General features: G+C 44.8%; 1 protein-coding gene across 1 annotated transcript; it reads left to right on the top strand.

The window, feature by feature from the left end:
• Positions 1 to 9,870: 9,870 nt before the first annotated feature.
• BHLHE22 (basic helix-loop-helix family member e22) lies at positions 9,871 to 12,793 on the top strand. Its single transcript, XM_082719175.1, has one exon. It carries the CDS (start codon positions 9,991 to 9,993, stop codon positions 11,107 to 11,109), a length of 1,119 nt encoding a protein of 372 aa, XP_082575301.1. The 5' UTR covers positions 9,871 to 9,990; the 3' UTR covers positions 11,110 to 12,793.
• Positions 12,794 to 14,196: the final 1,403 nt, after the last annotated feature.

Raw genomic sequence — 14,196 nt, 5'->3', positions numbered from 1 at the left:
AATGATGCAAAGAACCTAGAGAAAGTATTAGCACTTTATTGAATCATTTGTTCTTAAGATTTTTTAATTGTTAAGAAAAGCTATTCACATAATAACAAATATATAATTGCTATTAGAAATTATGCAAATATCTACTTGCATAATTTTATCCAGGTAATTAAAATAACTCATAGGAAACCACCCTTGGCTCTCCAGTTCAAGTTTCCCCTACCCTTCAGCTGTCCAATTCAAGGGAACTGGGGTTAACTATCAGTAAACTTCTTACAGATTTTTTTCCTGCATGTATCTACCCACATACCCTTTGTGATTCCAAAAATACCCATATTATATTCTACATCTTTCTTTTTGAACTTAATTATGGATCAGGAATGTCTTTCCAGGTCAGTTCATTTACTTTGTATATCTGCATACCATTTTATAGAATGGAGGCATTATTATTTATGTAATTATTTGCTTACTGAAGAACATTTAGATTGTTTCATATTTTCTGCCCTTTCAGAAAATCTTTATACATATATGTATAGTGTTTAGTCCATTATTTCTGTGTCAGACTCCAAATCACCTTCCCTGAAAGACTATACCTATTTTGACTACAACTGTTTTGCTTCACAACTCTGCATATTATTAATTTTTAAAATAATTTTGGCCTATTTAAAAAATTGTTTTAATTTGTATTTTCTTTTTATTAATGGTCCTGAACATTATTTATATCATGCTTTGGACATACATATTTCTTCTAATTGCCAGATTAAATTATCTTCCTATTTATTTTATTAGGTAGCTTCTTGCTGTTTTGTAGAAACTCTTTGTATATTGAATGTGTTTATTTTCACTTCCTAGTCTGCCATTTGTCTTTTAACTTTGTTTATGGTCTCTTTCCTTATAGAACAGGAATTTAAATTTTCATGTGTAGTTAAATGTGTCAACTTTTTCCTGTGTGAGTCCTTGGGTTTTTGCCTTGCCTAGGAAAGCCTTTCTACCTTAAGTCTATAAAAACCATCTATCTCTATAAGTATAGTATGTTACCACTCTGTTTCTTTAAATGTATTTCTTAATCCACAAGGAATTGATTTAATTCTAATTCTAATAAAATAATAAAAATTTTAGGTAGAAATTCTCTTCAAATAGTTACAGAACATTAAAACAAGGAGCAATAAAAAGCTGAGGTTTAAAAAGAAAAAATAATTTAGACAAACCTGATTTTCTTTCTTGATAAAAATAACTAAATTAGTGGGTAAGGGAAGGCAAGGTGTGTAATAAATTTAGATCTCTGACATACATTGTCTCCATAAATCTTTCATAAAAAATTAATTCAAATTGGCTTTGAGATGAACACTGTCAACGAATTGAAAACTGCCTGATGGACCATAAACAACAGAAATAATAATAGCATTGATGTCTCCAGCCATAGGGAGGAAGAAACGAATGCCACACCAAGATCAATGATAGATCTGGATTCACAAAGCTTTTATATTAATGATCTAGAAGGAAGGAAGAAAGATGATATAATCATTAATTTAACAAATGTCACTAAACTGAAAAGTGTGCTCCACACATTTGAAAGCCTTATTATAGAAGACTGTTGTGAAGGATAGAAATGCAGTGGGACATCCCAGTAAGAATTGACTTGGAGCCAAATCGACGGCCATTTTTCTATCCAGTTAGTTCAGCCAAATCACACTATAGCGACCACTTGGTAACAGACTAGAGACAAATTCATTCAGTTCAAGGTAGCAGAAAGAGAGCAAACCCTCCGTAAGCAGGGCAGTTAGGGATATTCAGGAGAAGGGAGAGGGAATGGGGATATAGGCACTGAAGCAGTCGGAATATCAAGTGTCCATCTCGGCTCCCATGAGACTCCAGCATGGCAGAAGCCATGAAATCTGCCAGTGTCTGAACGTTGTGATAGAAAAATAAACAAAACACAAACCAATAATGATAATTAAAGGTGACTGAACTGGTTTAATGGAACAGTCAGAGAAGCATAAGAAAGTGTTAACATTAAATTCACATAACATTTTAATGTTTACAAAACACTTCCCCATAGACCATTTGATTAATACCCTGAGGCAGTCAGGATAGGTATGATTACCGGATCCATAGTCCTCCTGAAGCTAAGTAGGATCAAGAAAATTGCCAAGGATTACAGAGTTACCCGACAGAGGGTCTGCTATTTCTACTACACCTACTCATACCTCTTATTTTTATTTTTGCTTTTTTAAAGAGTTTATTTATTTCTTTGACAGAAAGACACACAGTAAGAGAGGGAGCACAAGCAAGGGGAGTGGGAGAGGGAGAAGCAGACTTCCTGCTGAGCAGGGAGCCAGATGTGGGGCTTGATCTCAGGACCCTGGGATCATTACCTGAGCAGAAGGCAGTTGCTTAACAACTGAGCCACCCAGGCGCCCTACTCATACCTTTCAAAGCAATTCAGAGACAAGTGCAATCAGGTTTGGACATAGGCAAAAATCATAATCCACAAACTTCCTTTCAAAAGAAAAGCAGACTCTATCTTTATGAGACAAAGACTTTCCACAAACACTGAATATACCCAATATACTCAATGTGTTCTTTGGCATCAAATCTGCATACCTTGTTCCTTCCTTCGTTCCTTCCTTATTTCTTATTTCTTCCTTTTTGTCCCCCCATGATCCTTGTTCTCAAAAACAATGGGAATATGGGAAGGGACTCAAGTGAGTAAGAATATTTAAGTACCTGGATTAACAATATTTCTGGGAAGATTTCGACTTCTCCTCCATAATGGCAATGGGAGACTTTTTTTTTCCGCAAGTGCCTAAGACCAGGACGCCCTTACTTTAGGGTTAACGTGAATGTCCCCATGCCCCCTGCATAGTAATATCCATTCTCCACATGGGCACTGCTCCTCCATAGATATACAATCCAGATATACAATCCGGTTAGTCTGCCAACATGGTTGTTTGGAAATGACGGCCCCCTTCAGGTAGTCGGAATGAAACATTTCTTCAGAAGAATGTTATTTTTATGTTAAGACACTTATGTCATGATGCCTTGCAGCTGTTGGTTTCCTTTTTTGTAATACTTGCTTACCATTGTGTAAATACAGCACAAACGTGTGTGTGTGTGTGTGTGTGTGTCCAAGTGGATAGATCAATCAGTACAGTTTTCAGCCAAATATATTACTAGAAAAGCCCAGTTAATGTTTCTTAAACATAAGTTAAATTGATTATGTGCAACAATACTGCATTGCTAGAGGAGATGAAATGACCTCATCAAAAATGTTTGAGAAAGTGTCAAACTTATCCATGTTAAATTTCGAAATTTAACTGTGAAAAGCTCTCTAGCTAGCCATCTGTTTATCTAGTTCCTCCTATACATAATCAAATTTCTTTCAAACAGGAAATCTTACATTGACAGAGTAAATGGAGTCCAAATATTTGGCTTAATAGATTTTCACTGTAATGAATCAAATAAAATTAATCTTTTAACTGAAGTAAGGTTTACATTTGTCTGTTTGAGCTACAATATTTTTGAAGGATATTCATAATATTTTGTACACTATCGAAAGCATATCTACTTTTATTTGTATTACTAGCAGCTGGCTGTGTATATAATTGTAGATGAGAAATGTTTTTAATTAAGATATCATCTCAAAGTTGTAGTGGATTTTAATTGTATTTATAAAAAGGATCAAAGTTTGTGAAAAGACACTTCAGAAACATTTTAATTCATCAAAGTGTTAAGTATCCATAATTCTGTTGTGTGCATTAAATTTGACAGAAATGATTTGGTTTCAGATGGTCATTTCAAGTTCAGAAGGCCTAAATAAGACATTCTGAAAGACTGTGCCATGAGAAGACTATTAAACAGAGAAAGCAGAAGCCTAATTGAGAAAAGTGGGGAAGATTATTTACTAATGTTGATTGGTAAAATTCGATGAGTTATTAGCAGCAGTAATATCTCAACACATCATCATCTCCCATTTGTCTACTTTCTGCTATATATGGTAAGTAGTATCCACAAAAAGCAAGTGAAGAGAACTGTTTTTGCTGAAAACACCCACACTTGAAAAAGAAATCTTTTGGCGATTAAAGTATCTCAATAGTATTCAGTACTTGGGTTTCACTAGTCAATTAATTCCTGAGAGCCTGAGGTATTTATAAAGTTACAGTATCTCTGGCATAAAATGACTAATTAAAATCCTGATTTAGAAATTAAGCTGTGGTTATTTTCTTCTTTCAAATTATGTACTTATGACAAATTAAGGAATTATGTTTTATCATGTCCTTAGAATAACAACTATATCTGCTTCTGTAAAAACTATGTGTATGTAAATATAACATACAAACTTCTATTTACAAATAACTAGCTTCCAGGATAGTGTCTGACAACTTTTAATGATCATAAATTTCCAGCTCACGTTTTGTAATCGTAATCAATTTATTATTGAAATAATTTTGGAGACGTAAAATTGTCTCATCCTTGAGTATTTATTTCATATTCAGCATTTAAGTATTACGGTCATCCACCTCAGTATTCTCCTTATTGCCAGGAGATGGCGCTGTGGGTTTTAAATCGCCGCGCTAAAATCCCAAAGCCAAACTAAAACCTCTGCGGTGTTTCTTAATTGGTGACACAAGGCAAGCCCTGAAATTGTCCATCCTTTTTTGTGCAAACAATTTTTCTCTTAAAAATGTTTTCCAACGTTCGATGAAGGTATGGTTCCAGGGAGGAAACACGTGTAACACGAATAAGTAAATCAGCCCTTAGGGAATGCAGCTGAATGCAGGAGTGTGCCCCAACTAACCAAGAGGGGAGTGAACTCTCAGAAACTCTTCACTAGCCTTCCTCTATCTCCTTCTGTAACCCCGCGTTCTCTGGGGTCTCTGCAGTGACTGGCAAGCGCCAAGCTTTTACGCGTGCCTTCCCGGGCCCCTCCCTTTAACAGTCCCCACAATCGGAGAGCTCGGGAGCCAAATGAGCCCTCGGTGGCGGAGGTAGGGAACCTACCTGCGCGCCCTCGTGGGGTGCACAGTCATACTGAAAAAAACTGTTTCTCCGGGTTCTCTGAGGTTCCAACAGTCTTGAGGGTCAACCTCTTTTCTTTAGAGTAAAGAAAAAGAAAATCTTCCCGGAAGAACTTAGATCAACAGGTTTCAACTTTTCCACGAAGTTCTTGGAATTGACACGCACTTCGGGACAATTGCAACGCCGGGGCCCTTGGCGCGCTGCCAGGAATGTTCCAGCGCCCATGGTCCCAGCACCCTCGCTGCCCTCTTCATTAGCCCCGCCAATCCCCAGGACACCCGTGGAACCACAGTGTGGCTCTGCAGGTGAGCTGTGTAGGACCTGGCGAAGAAGGGGAGAAGATACTGACGACAAAACGACACCGGAAGGCTTGACTGGGGGAGCTTGATGGGCTTGAATCTTTCAGCCGCGGATTGGATCCCGCTTTCCCAAACGCCGCAAGGTGCTGGACCATCAACTTCAGCTGTGCAGGCTTCAAGCTGACCCAGGTGCCACTGGACAGCACTTGGGCGGGCGAAGGGCAAGGGTAGGAAAATGAATCTTCAAGGTCAGCGTGCCTCTGATTGGCGCTGGGGGGCACGCCCCGCTTCCGCGCGTCGGCCACGGTCCTGGAGGGCTCGGAGAGAGCACTTCCCGGCGGCCTCCCTGGAAGGAACCGCGCTGGGTTCCCTGCGGTTCCCGTCACGTGCGACCTTCCAGACAGAACTCCTCCGGACCAGCGCAGCCCTGAGAGGGTTCCCTTCACTCTCCAGGAAATTTGCTTTTCCAGAGCAGCTCCCAAGCCAAAGTTCATGCACTCTTGACAAACTTTGCTTTTACTTTTTAGAATGTTCTCTCACACAAATAGGACAATTTTCCCCTTTAGGAAACACACACAGATACCCAAATCCCAGTATTCAGGGGTTCTCCTAACTTTTAAAATCTCGATAAGTAAACTATTTATTAGGGCTATAGAAATAACAAAAACTCCTGGGTTTGCTCTTTAAAGTAGATTAGATTGTGTTCTGTTCTTTATTTAGGGTCCTATTTCAAATCTCAGGCAAATGCTAAAAAGATGATCACCAAGACTTTTAATTATGACCTAAAAAAATTAGTTTGGTCTGAAGTTCAATGCTCTAAATTTCACTGCTGTGATGGTTGCTGAATATTCTAGAATGCTTTTAAAGCTATAAGTATGTTCCCTCCTGCTGTAACAAAACTGTTTTTTGCACAACATGCTCTGGCGTTTGGAAATTTGGTATCCAACACTCTGCAGAGAATGTTCCCTGTCCGGATGTGTTGTGGACAATGAACCTCACAGCGCCAAACTGGGCAGCACATGGGAGCCCTATTGGGTATTGGTGATAGACGCCCACCCGCCCTTTCCCGGGGCAGAGTGGCCTGAGCCCCCTCCACTCTGCTGCGAGTGTCCCCCTGTCTCCTGTCCCCCAATTGCTTTGGTAATTCACAGCGATCCTCTCTGAAGCTGCACAGAGTCCCAGTATTTAGTTTTCAATGCATCATTCTCAAGGGGTCATCTGTGGGTCATGAGTTTTCACAGTCAGCCAATTTCCTACCCTTTCTTTCTGAGCAGCCAGAAGGTGTTTATTTTGGTTTGTTCAGTGCTACCTTTCCAATTTGCTAGTTGCTTCCGGACCTCTTTCCCAGCCTCTTGGGGGAATAAAGTTCAAGTATAGTTATCCATAGCTCCTCCAGCCAGAGGGCACCAAGTGAGCAACTGAGGACAGTCCTTTGCAGGTAGAAACCAGGCGGCGGGATCCTACTCAAGTGAGGGGAGGGAGCCTAGGAGGTAACTTAGGGTGGCGACGATTAAACCAGGTAAGGAGACACCAGGCAGATGTGTTTTCATCGTCTTATAAGATAAATGCAGTGTTAAGTGCCTGACAACTTCCCAGAAGCAATCAGCAAAAGTTTACGAGTGCATAAACCTCAAAGACCATTCCCCGACGGTTGTTATAAGGCCCACATTTAGAGCTTCTATAAATTCTCCAGCAGTTTCCTAAAGCTAAGTTTCCTGTGACTACTAAGCAGCCACCTCCTCCGGGGAGACCGGGGGGATTTTCTTGAACTACCCAAGAGAGAAGTTTGGGGCTCCAACCGAGTGAACTATAGTTGCGGAAAAGTTTGTTCTAGAAGTTTGGATGGCCAGGGAGAGCAGGGAGATGGAAGACAGGAGGGAGGTGCTCTCTGGCGCTGAGTTATGTGGTATCGGCGAAGGACCAGGGTCCCGCGAGGGTCCGAGGTCTAGCCAGGGCAGAGCCCCTTCAGTGGGGCTCCAGCTCGGCCATTACAGCCCTGCGAAGCACGGCCCATTTTGGCAGCCGGTAGCTAAGCCCGAGCTCCTACCGGACCCGGGCGTGCTGGATCCTTCGCCCACCTAGTGCCCATTGAGGGGCCATCAGGAATGCTGGCGTCGCACGGAAAGTCCGGCCCGCTCAGTTAGGCAGGGTAGCTGGGAAAACCGTGTGAGACATCTGGGGACGTATAGCCTGTCCGGCCAGAGCCACGACGGCGCCAGCCTCAGCCCTTCGGGAAGTGACCAGAGGACTTTGGTAAGTTACTGTCAAGCACAAGGGACTCACCTATGTTTATAGTGAAATCTTTGTTTATGATCCCAGTGAAAACAAAGCTGCTAATTGAAAAACAATAACAGGAGCGTGTCTTTAGCTTCCTAAAGGGAGAGGTTAACAGCTGCGAGAGCCGGGGGAGGGAGAATGGGAGGCAAGTGGCAAGCGAGAGGCCGCCCTGCACGTAAACGTGCTTCTAAGTCCCCAGTGAGACACGTGGGCCGGCTCAAGCCTTCCAGAACCACCCGCCTGGGTCCTGGGCTGGATAGCTTCCCGCAGCCCGCTAGCTTTTTCTCAATCTTTGGATTCCAGTGAATCTGAAGGCGCGAAAGTAACCCACGACTGCATAGTATTTCTGTCCCCAGGAGACTGAATCTCAGGCAATTATTCTGGAAAGATACCGCTGGGCCCCTTTTCATTCTTTCCAGGTGAAAATGCAGACGCCCCTGTGTCGTCCTCACCCCTCCTTTATGAAATAAGGCGCCCAACTGTTCTGATATTACCATTCAAAAACAGGTTCTGTGGCGAACCTCATTTGTGAATCTATTACAGAGATTAATAGATTATTTCTCCTTTTTCAACTAATTCTCAGTGGGGAAATTTAACCATATGGTAAGGAGAGAATTAGAATTTCATCACATTAGAGCAAAATGTAATGAAAAGAGTCCAACACCTGGGGCCAACTCTGAAAGCCACAATTAAAAGGTTTTTAATGAAACCAGAGAAACCAAAAATTTCATAGGCTTCAGTAATTCTGCCACATAAGAAAGATTTATTGGAGGTGTTGGGAAATATTGTTTTTACTTATGTCATAAGGATGAAAACCAGCCCCTAAATACCATGTGCTCCCAGATCGAACTCAGGAGCGAGAGGACCGGGTGTACCAGTTCTCATCCGGAAAGGAGCACTGGTTTTCACAGCTCTCCCCTTCTAGCCCTCCAAGAACAACCGAGGCAGATCCAGAGGTCCCTGAATGGCTTCCTAGCTGTCGGTTATGTTTTGGGGTAAATAAATACGCACAGATGCCCCCCTTGGTGTGTGAGAGGGTTTGACTCATGGTGGAGTTGGCTGTTCTGAAACAACTGGATTTTAATCTTGAGGAAAGTTTGAGAAATCAGTTTCCTCCCGTTTAGGAAATCGTATGCTTCATAATCACCATCACTGTCGCAGTTATTTGGAGACCGCTGCAAACGCACCCCTTCCTTTTTTTTTTTTTTTTTTTTTTAATCTAATGGGCTGCATAATCAAGTTGCTCTCCATTTTCCTTTTTTTTTTTCCCCCCTTCCCAATCCGGACAGGAAATGGGCAGTGGGCGTGCGGGTGGAAATAAGGCAGTGTGTCCAAGGGGGACGACTGCTTTGCTCTCTTCCTGAGAATCCTGGGTGAATTTTGGGCAAGCCAGCGGGACACTACTTCCCCCCCTCCCCGAAACTCCCATCACCAAATCCGGATGAGAGTCATTCTACGAACAGGGGTGGAGTATAATTCTCGCCCGCAAGGGTAATTTAGCACAAGATGAGACAGCAGTGGCGAGGGAAGGGCAGTGGGGGTGGGGTGCGGCGGATGGGGGCGTCTGCTTTCCCCGGGACTCCCAGGCTTTGCCGCCGATCTACAATTTGCTGAAGGAGCAAAGAACATCCTCGGCTCTAAGTAGGGCTTTTAGTGTGCTCATTGATGAGTGAAAGTCGCCACACATGTCAAGCTAAAGGCAGTTGTTGGGTTACTAACAGGACCCAGCGCCTTGCAAACATATGCGCTAAGCTGTGTATACAGATGGCACGCAGAATAATGGAGCCGGCGCCTTTTATAAAGCTCTAGCTGCTGCCTGTCTTCAGACCTGGGAAATGAAACTATTCAGACTCGCGGCCAGATAGCGCCTGCGATTGTTTGTTACCGTTTTAATCCTATTAATTAAAACGTTAACCTGATTGGGTAGAAAGCGCTGTCCCAACAGGCGAGTCTTCTTCATAATAACCTACTCAGAGATAATGATGTAAAAGACTCCCCCGTCTGTGGCGGCGGCTGGTTGATGGGTCCGGAAATCTCTTGAAGGTGAATCCAAGCAAGATAAACGGTGCGGAGAGGCGGCGCGGGGCTGGGCTCAGAGCGGCGGCGGCAGCGGCGGCGGCTCCACTCCCTCCGCGCCCACCCTCCCACCATGCGGGGCCGCGGCCCATGGTGAGCCCCAGCAGCCAGCACCATCGGCTGGAGACGAAGAAGAAGAAGAAGAGGAGGCGGAGAGCGCGGGGGAAGGCGAAAAAGAAAAAGAAGGGGAGAGGGCTGCCAGCAGCACCGGGACCGACGCGCGCACCAGCCCAGGAGCCCGGCTCGGGCGCGTCTGCGGAGCCGCCTGACTCCCCAGCCGAGGCGGCGGCGGCCGGCGCGGCGGGCCGGGGCTGTGCGCCGGCGCCGGACCATGGAGCGCGGGCTGCACCTCGGCGCGGCCGCCGCGGGCGAAGACGACCTCTTTCTACACAAGAGCCTGAGCGCCTCCACCGCCAAGCGCTTGGAGGCGGCTTTCCGCTCCACGCCCCCGGGCATGGACCTGTCCCTGGCGCCGCCGCCCCGAGAGCGCCCGGCGTCGTCCTCCTCATCGCCCCTGGGCTGCTTCGAGCCGGCTGACCCCGAGGGGGCAGGGCTGCTGCTGCCACCGCCTGGGGGAGGCGGTGGCGGCGCGGGAGGTGGTGGCGGCGGCGGCGGCGGCGGGGTGGGCGTCCCCGGGCTGCTCGTGGGCTCTGCCGGCGTTGGGGGCGACCCTAGCCTGAGCAGTCTGCCGGCTGGGGCCGCCCTGTGCCTCAAATACGGCGAGAGTGCGAGCCGGGGCTCGGTGGCCGAGAGCAGCGGCGGCGAGCAGAGCCCCGACGACGACAGCGACGGCCGCTGCGAGCTGGTGCTGCGGGCCGGAGTCGGCGACCCGCGGGCCTCCCCGGGCGCGGGAGGCGGCGGCGCCAAGGCGGCCGAGGGCTGCTCCAACGCCCACCTCCACGGCGGCGCCAGCGCCCCCCCGGGGGGTCCCGGCGGTGGCGGCGGCGGCGGCGGGGGTAGCAGCAGCAGCGGCGGCGGCGGCGGCGGCAGCGGTAGCAGCAGCAGCAAGAAATCCAAAGAGCAGAAGGCGCTGCGGCTCAACATCAATGCCCGGGAGCGCCGGCGGATGCACGACCTGAACGACGCGCTGGACGAGCTGCGCGCGGTCATCCCCTACGCGCACAGCCCCTCGGTGCGGAAGCTCTCCAAGATCGCCACGCTGCTGCTCGCCAAGAACTACATCCTCATGCAGGCGCAGGCCCTGGAGGAGATGCGGCGTCTTGTCGCCTACCTCAACCAGGGCCAGGCCATCTCGGCCGCGTCGCTGCCCAGCTCCGCCGCCGCGGCGGCGGCGGCCGCTGCCCTGCACCCGGCGCTTGGCGCCTATGAGCAGGCTGCCGGCTACCCGTTCAGCGCTGGGCTGCCCCCGGCCGCCTCCTGTCCGGAGAAGTGCGCCCTGTTTAACAGCGTCTCCTCCAGCCTCTGCAAACAGTGCACGGAGAAGCCTTAAACACCCCCCCCCTCACCCCGGAAAATACAAGACCGACCCAAAAGCTAGAGGAAAGTGAAAAGCTGCCCCCCCTTCCCTTTTTATTTTGGTCCTCTCGTAGTTGTGAAACACTTGCAAAGCAAACAAAGCAGAGGCGAGAACTGAGGAGAAGTATCAGAGACAAACGGGACTTTTAGCCTTGACATCCCCAGAATCTCCGTCTTTGGGGTGGGGAGGGAGGGAGGAGGGAGGTGGAGTTGGGATGAAGTATGGATGTCTTTTTTTTCTCAGAAAAGTGGCAACTTTGGTGGCAGCCTAGACCGCAAGGGAGTTTAAGAAATAAGTTGGGAAGTAGTCGCTTGGTTATTAAGCGTGGAGATTATTTATTCAATGGCAAAATACTAATCCTACTAATAATTGTGAATTTGGCTAGTGCTGAGGGGCAGAGGAGGAGTCCGGGTTGGGTGGCTTGTGGGACGGAATATTCATTCAGACAAATCAGAAAGGGCACTTGAAAATAAATTTTGATTCTGAGCCAGGAGAAAAACTTGAAATGTAGACTTATTTAAGTGGGGGGAAAAAACCAGAAAGAGACACATTGCTATGAAAAGACTTGTATTTTTTATTGTCTCTGAACTTTAATCCTGTGAAAACGCTCAAAAGTTTTGGCAAGAGTGATATAAAAAACTGACTGTGGCTGAAAGAATTGCATTTAAAAATATTTATGTGCACCTTGTTACTTTTCACTCTGCAATGATGTATTAACAATTCATGGTATTTATTTGTTATTCTTCAATGACCCTTCCACATCAACAGTATTTATCATGTGTTAAGGTCATGGGTCTTATGTGCAGATTTTTTTAATGCCTCTAAAATTCTGTTTTATAGATTAACTTATACTGTGTGCCAAGTGTTTAAAAGGTTTATTTGCCAACAAGTATGAAGAGACATATTGATGTATCTGAGCTGCTTAGGTTTATCAAAGGTCACCTGGATATTTTCAGTTGCATCATCCCTGTATTTAAATTGAGCTTTAATAAATTGCTTCAGTCCAAAAATTACAGGAAAGGTGTATTCTTAATTGATGAATGAATTGATCTCTTTTTTTGAAAGGGGACTCCTTTGCATTCTAAAAGGGAAAGACATCACAGCAATAGATCCTATAAGTAAGAACATGCTAAGCAAATATTTTTCCAGGCTGTGCTGTGCATTTTTAAAAGGTCTAATTTAATTGCTTTTAATATATATGTACATATATAAGTTATTTTAACTGTGGAGAATTATTTAAGTTAAAAGACTGGTTTGATTTGCCTATGGTGTGAAATCCTTTGTTATTTTTCTAAAAAAAATAAAATTTAAAAAGAAATAAAACTAAGGAAGAGCGAGAAGCTATTTACCCAAAGTGAGCTTTCAGTTTTAGTTTGCATGGCTGTTTGCCTGCCTTTCTGTCCTATGAAAATCAAGAAAACCTTTTTTTAAAAAATGGAGTCCTGCTATTTTCCACTCCTTGCAGATAATACAAATTCAGTTTGTCAGGTTGGATGGCGAGTTGGGAGCTATGATGGATCTACTGGCGGGTTTTGGATGTGTAAAGAATGATATATATCTTAAATAGGTCAATCAGACTATGACAGCTATGTACGACCATTTGTATGTGTATCTATGTCAGAAAGAATCTTTATTAAAATATTTTGATCAAACATTTTATTATGCTGTGCTTTGTGGAAGGAGCAATCACCTCTCTTCTGTGTTACTCTTTGCTTGAAAGGTAACAAAAAAGAAAGGAGTTTCAGAGAAGGTGGAACTAAAGTTTTGGCAGGGATACACAATTAAGAGTATTCACTTGTTTACTTGTTAGTAGGACGATGGCTGGGCCTGGTCATTGGGAGAGAAATAAATGGGGTCACTGGTGAGACCCAGAGGAGATCCAGAGTTCCCATCTGCTGGCATGAACCTTGAAGGCCACGCTGCCCCTGCAATTCTTCCTCCCACTTGTATGGTATTATTAACCATGCCAGGGCCTATCAAAGAGGGTAAAGTTTTTTGAAGAGTTTTAATAAAAATTTATATCTCTAACTGTTTGAAAGCCAAGGAAAAGAGATGGATTTGGATTCAATGAGAATGGATTTTACTGTGCCTTTCCACTTTTTTGGTAACAGGAGAATCAGCCAGGCTTAATTATAAGTGTAAACAATGCCCATAGAGATTTTCAAAACTTACTAGTGTGGCTTGTTAATGGCATTTTCAGGGATAATACGGGGATTGGGTTGAGAATTGATTCTATTAAAGAATGAATAGGCTTGTATTTGGACCTTAATAATGTCTTCAATTATAGAAGGCTTGATTTTTCATGTGGTGGAGGTTTTAGAGATGGTGGCGATGGCGATGGTGGTGGAGTGAGAGTGTTTCTTCTGTAGGCAGTCTGCTACATGCATTTTTGTCTGCATAGCCTCAGCTCATAATGATATCCCTAAATGACATCAAACTTAGTGGGGGGTGAGGGAGGATATTTTCTGCTCCACTTGCCATCAAAAAAGATTAATCAGAACCTGTAACTTTTCAGAAAACATAACAGCAAAGGGCCTTGAAGCTGGAGCCCTCCCAGTCAGGGAGTGGGGGCAGAGGGAGGGAACAGACTAGGGCAGCCCCCGGGCAGGAAGAGACCGTCTCTCAGCATTTACCAGACAAAGCCTGGGTGCGTCTAATTATGATTATTAAAACAATTTCCATGACGATGTCTAATATTATGTTAATTTGAAAACAACTGTGTATGAAAACTGTCGACTATAATACCTAAATTCATTTAATGAAACACATCGTTAAGGCAATTAAACCTCCTGGATGTGATTAAGAAACATAATTACGACACTGTTCTGCGCCATAATTGGGTGTCTTTAATCAAGGGGTAAAGTGATCAGCAACACAGCCATTAGTTTGTATTGTTCTGGCCCTGCTGTCCATCATTCTGATTAGGAATTAACCACAGCCACCATCAGTTGATTTTTTTTCTTTTTTGCATATTAGCATTATAGGGTATACACTTGCTCAAGATTTACTGCTTAATATTTCTCCTTATTAAAAGGACCTCCTTGAAATACTTACTCTGTA

Source organism: Mustela nivalis (assembly GCF_964662115.1).
Source record: "Mustela nivalis genome assembly, chromosome: 2".
Taxonomy (NCBI): Eukaryota; Metazoa; Chordata; class Mammalia; order Carnivora; family Mustelidae; genus Mustela; species Mustela nivalis.
This window is presented reverse-complemented; position numbering and strand designations above follow the sequence as displayed.

Excerpts from the sequence above, each read along its gene's own strand:
- BHLHE22 (XM_082719175.1), top strand. The coding sequence starts at position 9,991 with ATGGAGCGCGGGCTGCACCTCGGCGCGGCCGCCGCGGGCGAAGACGAC.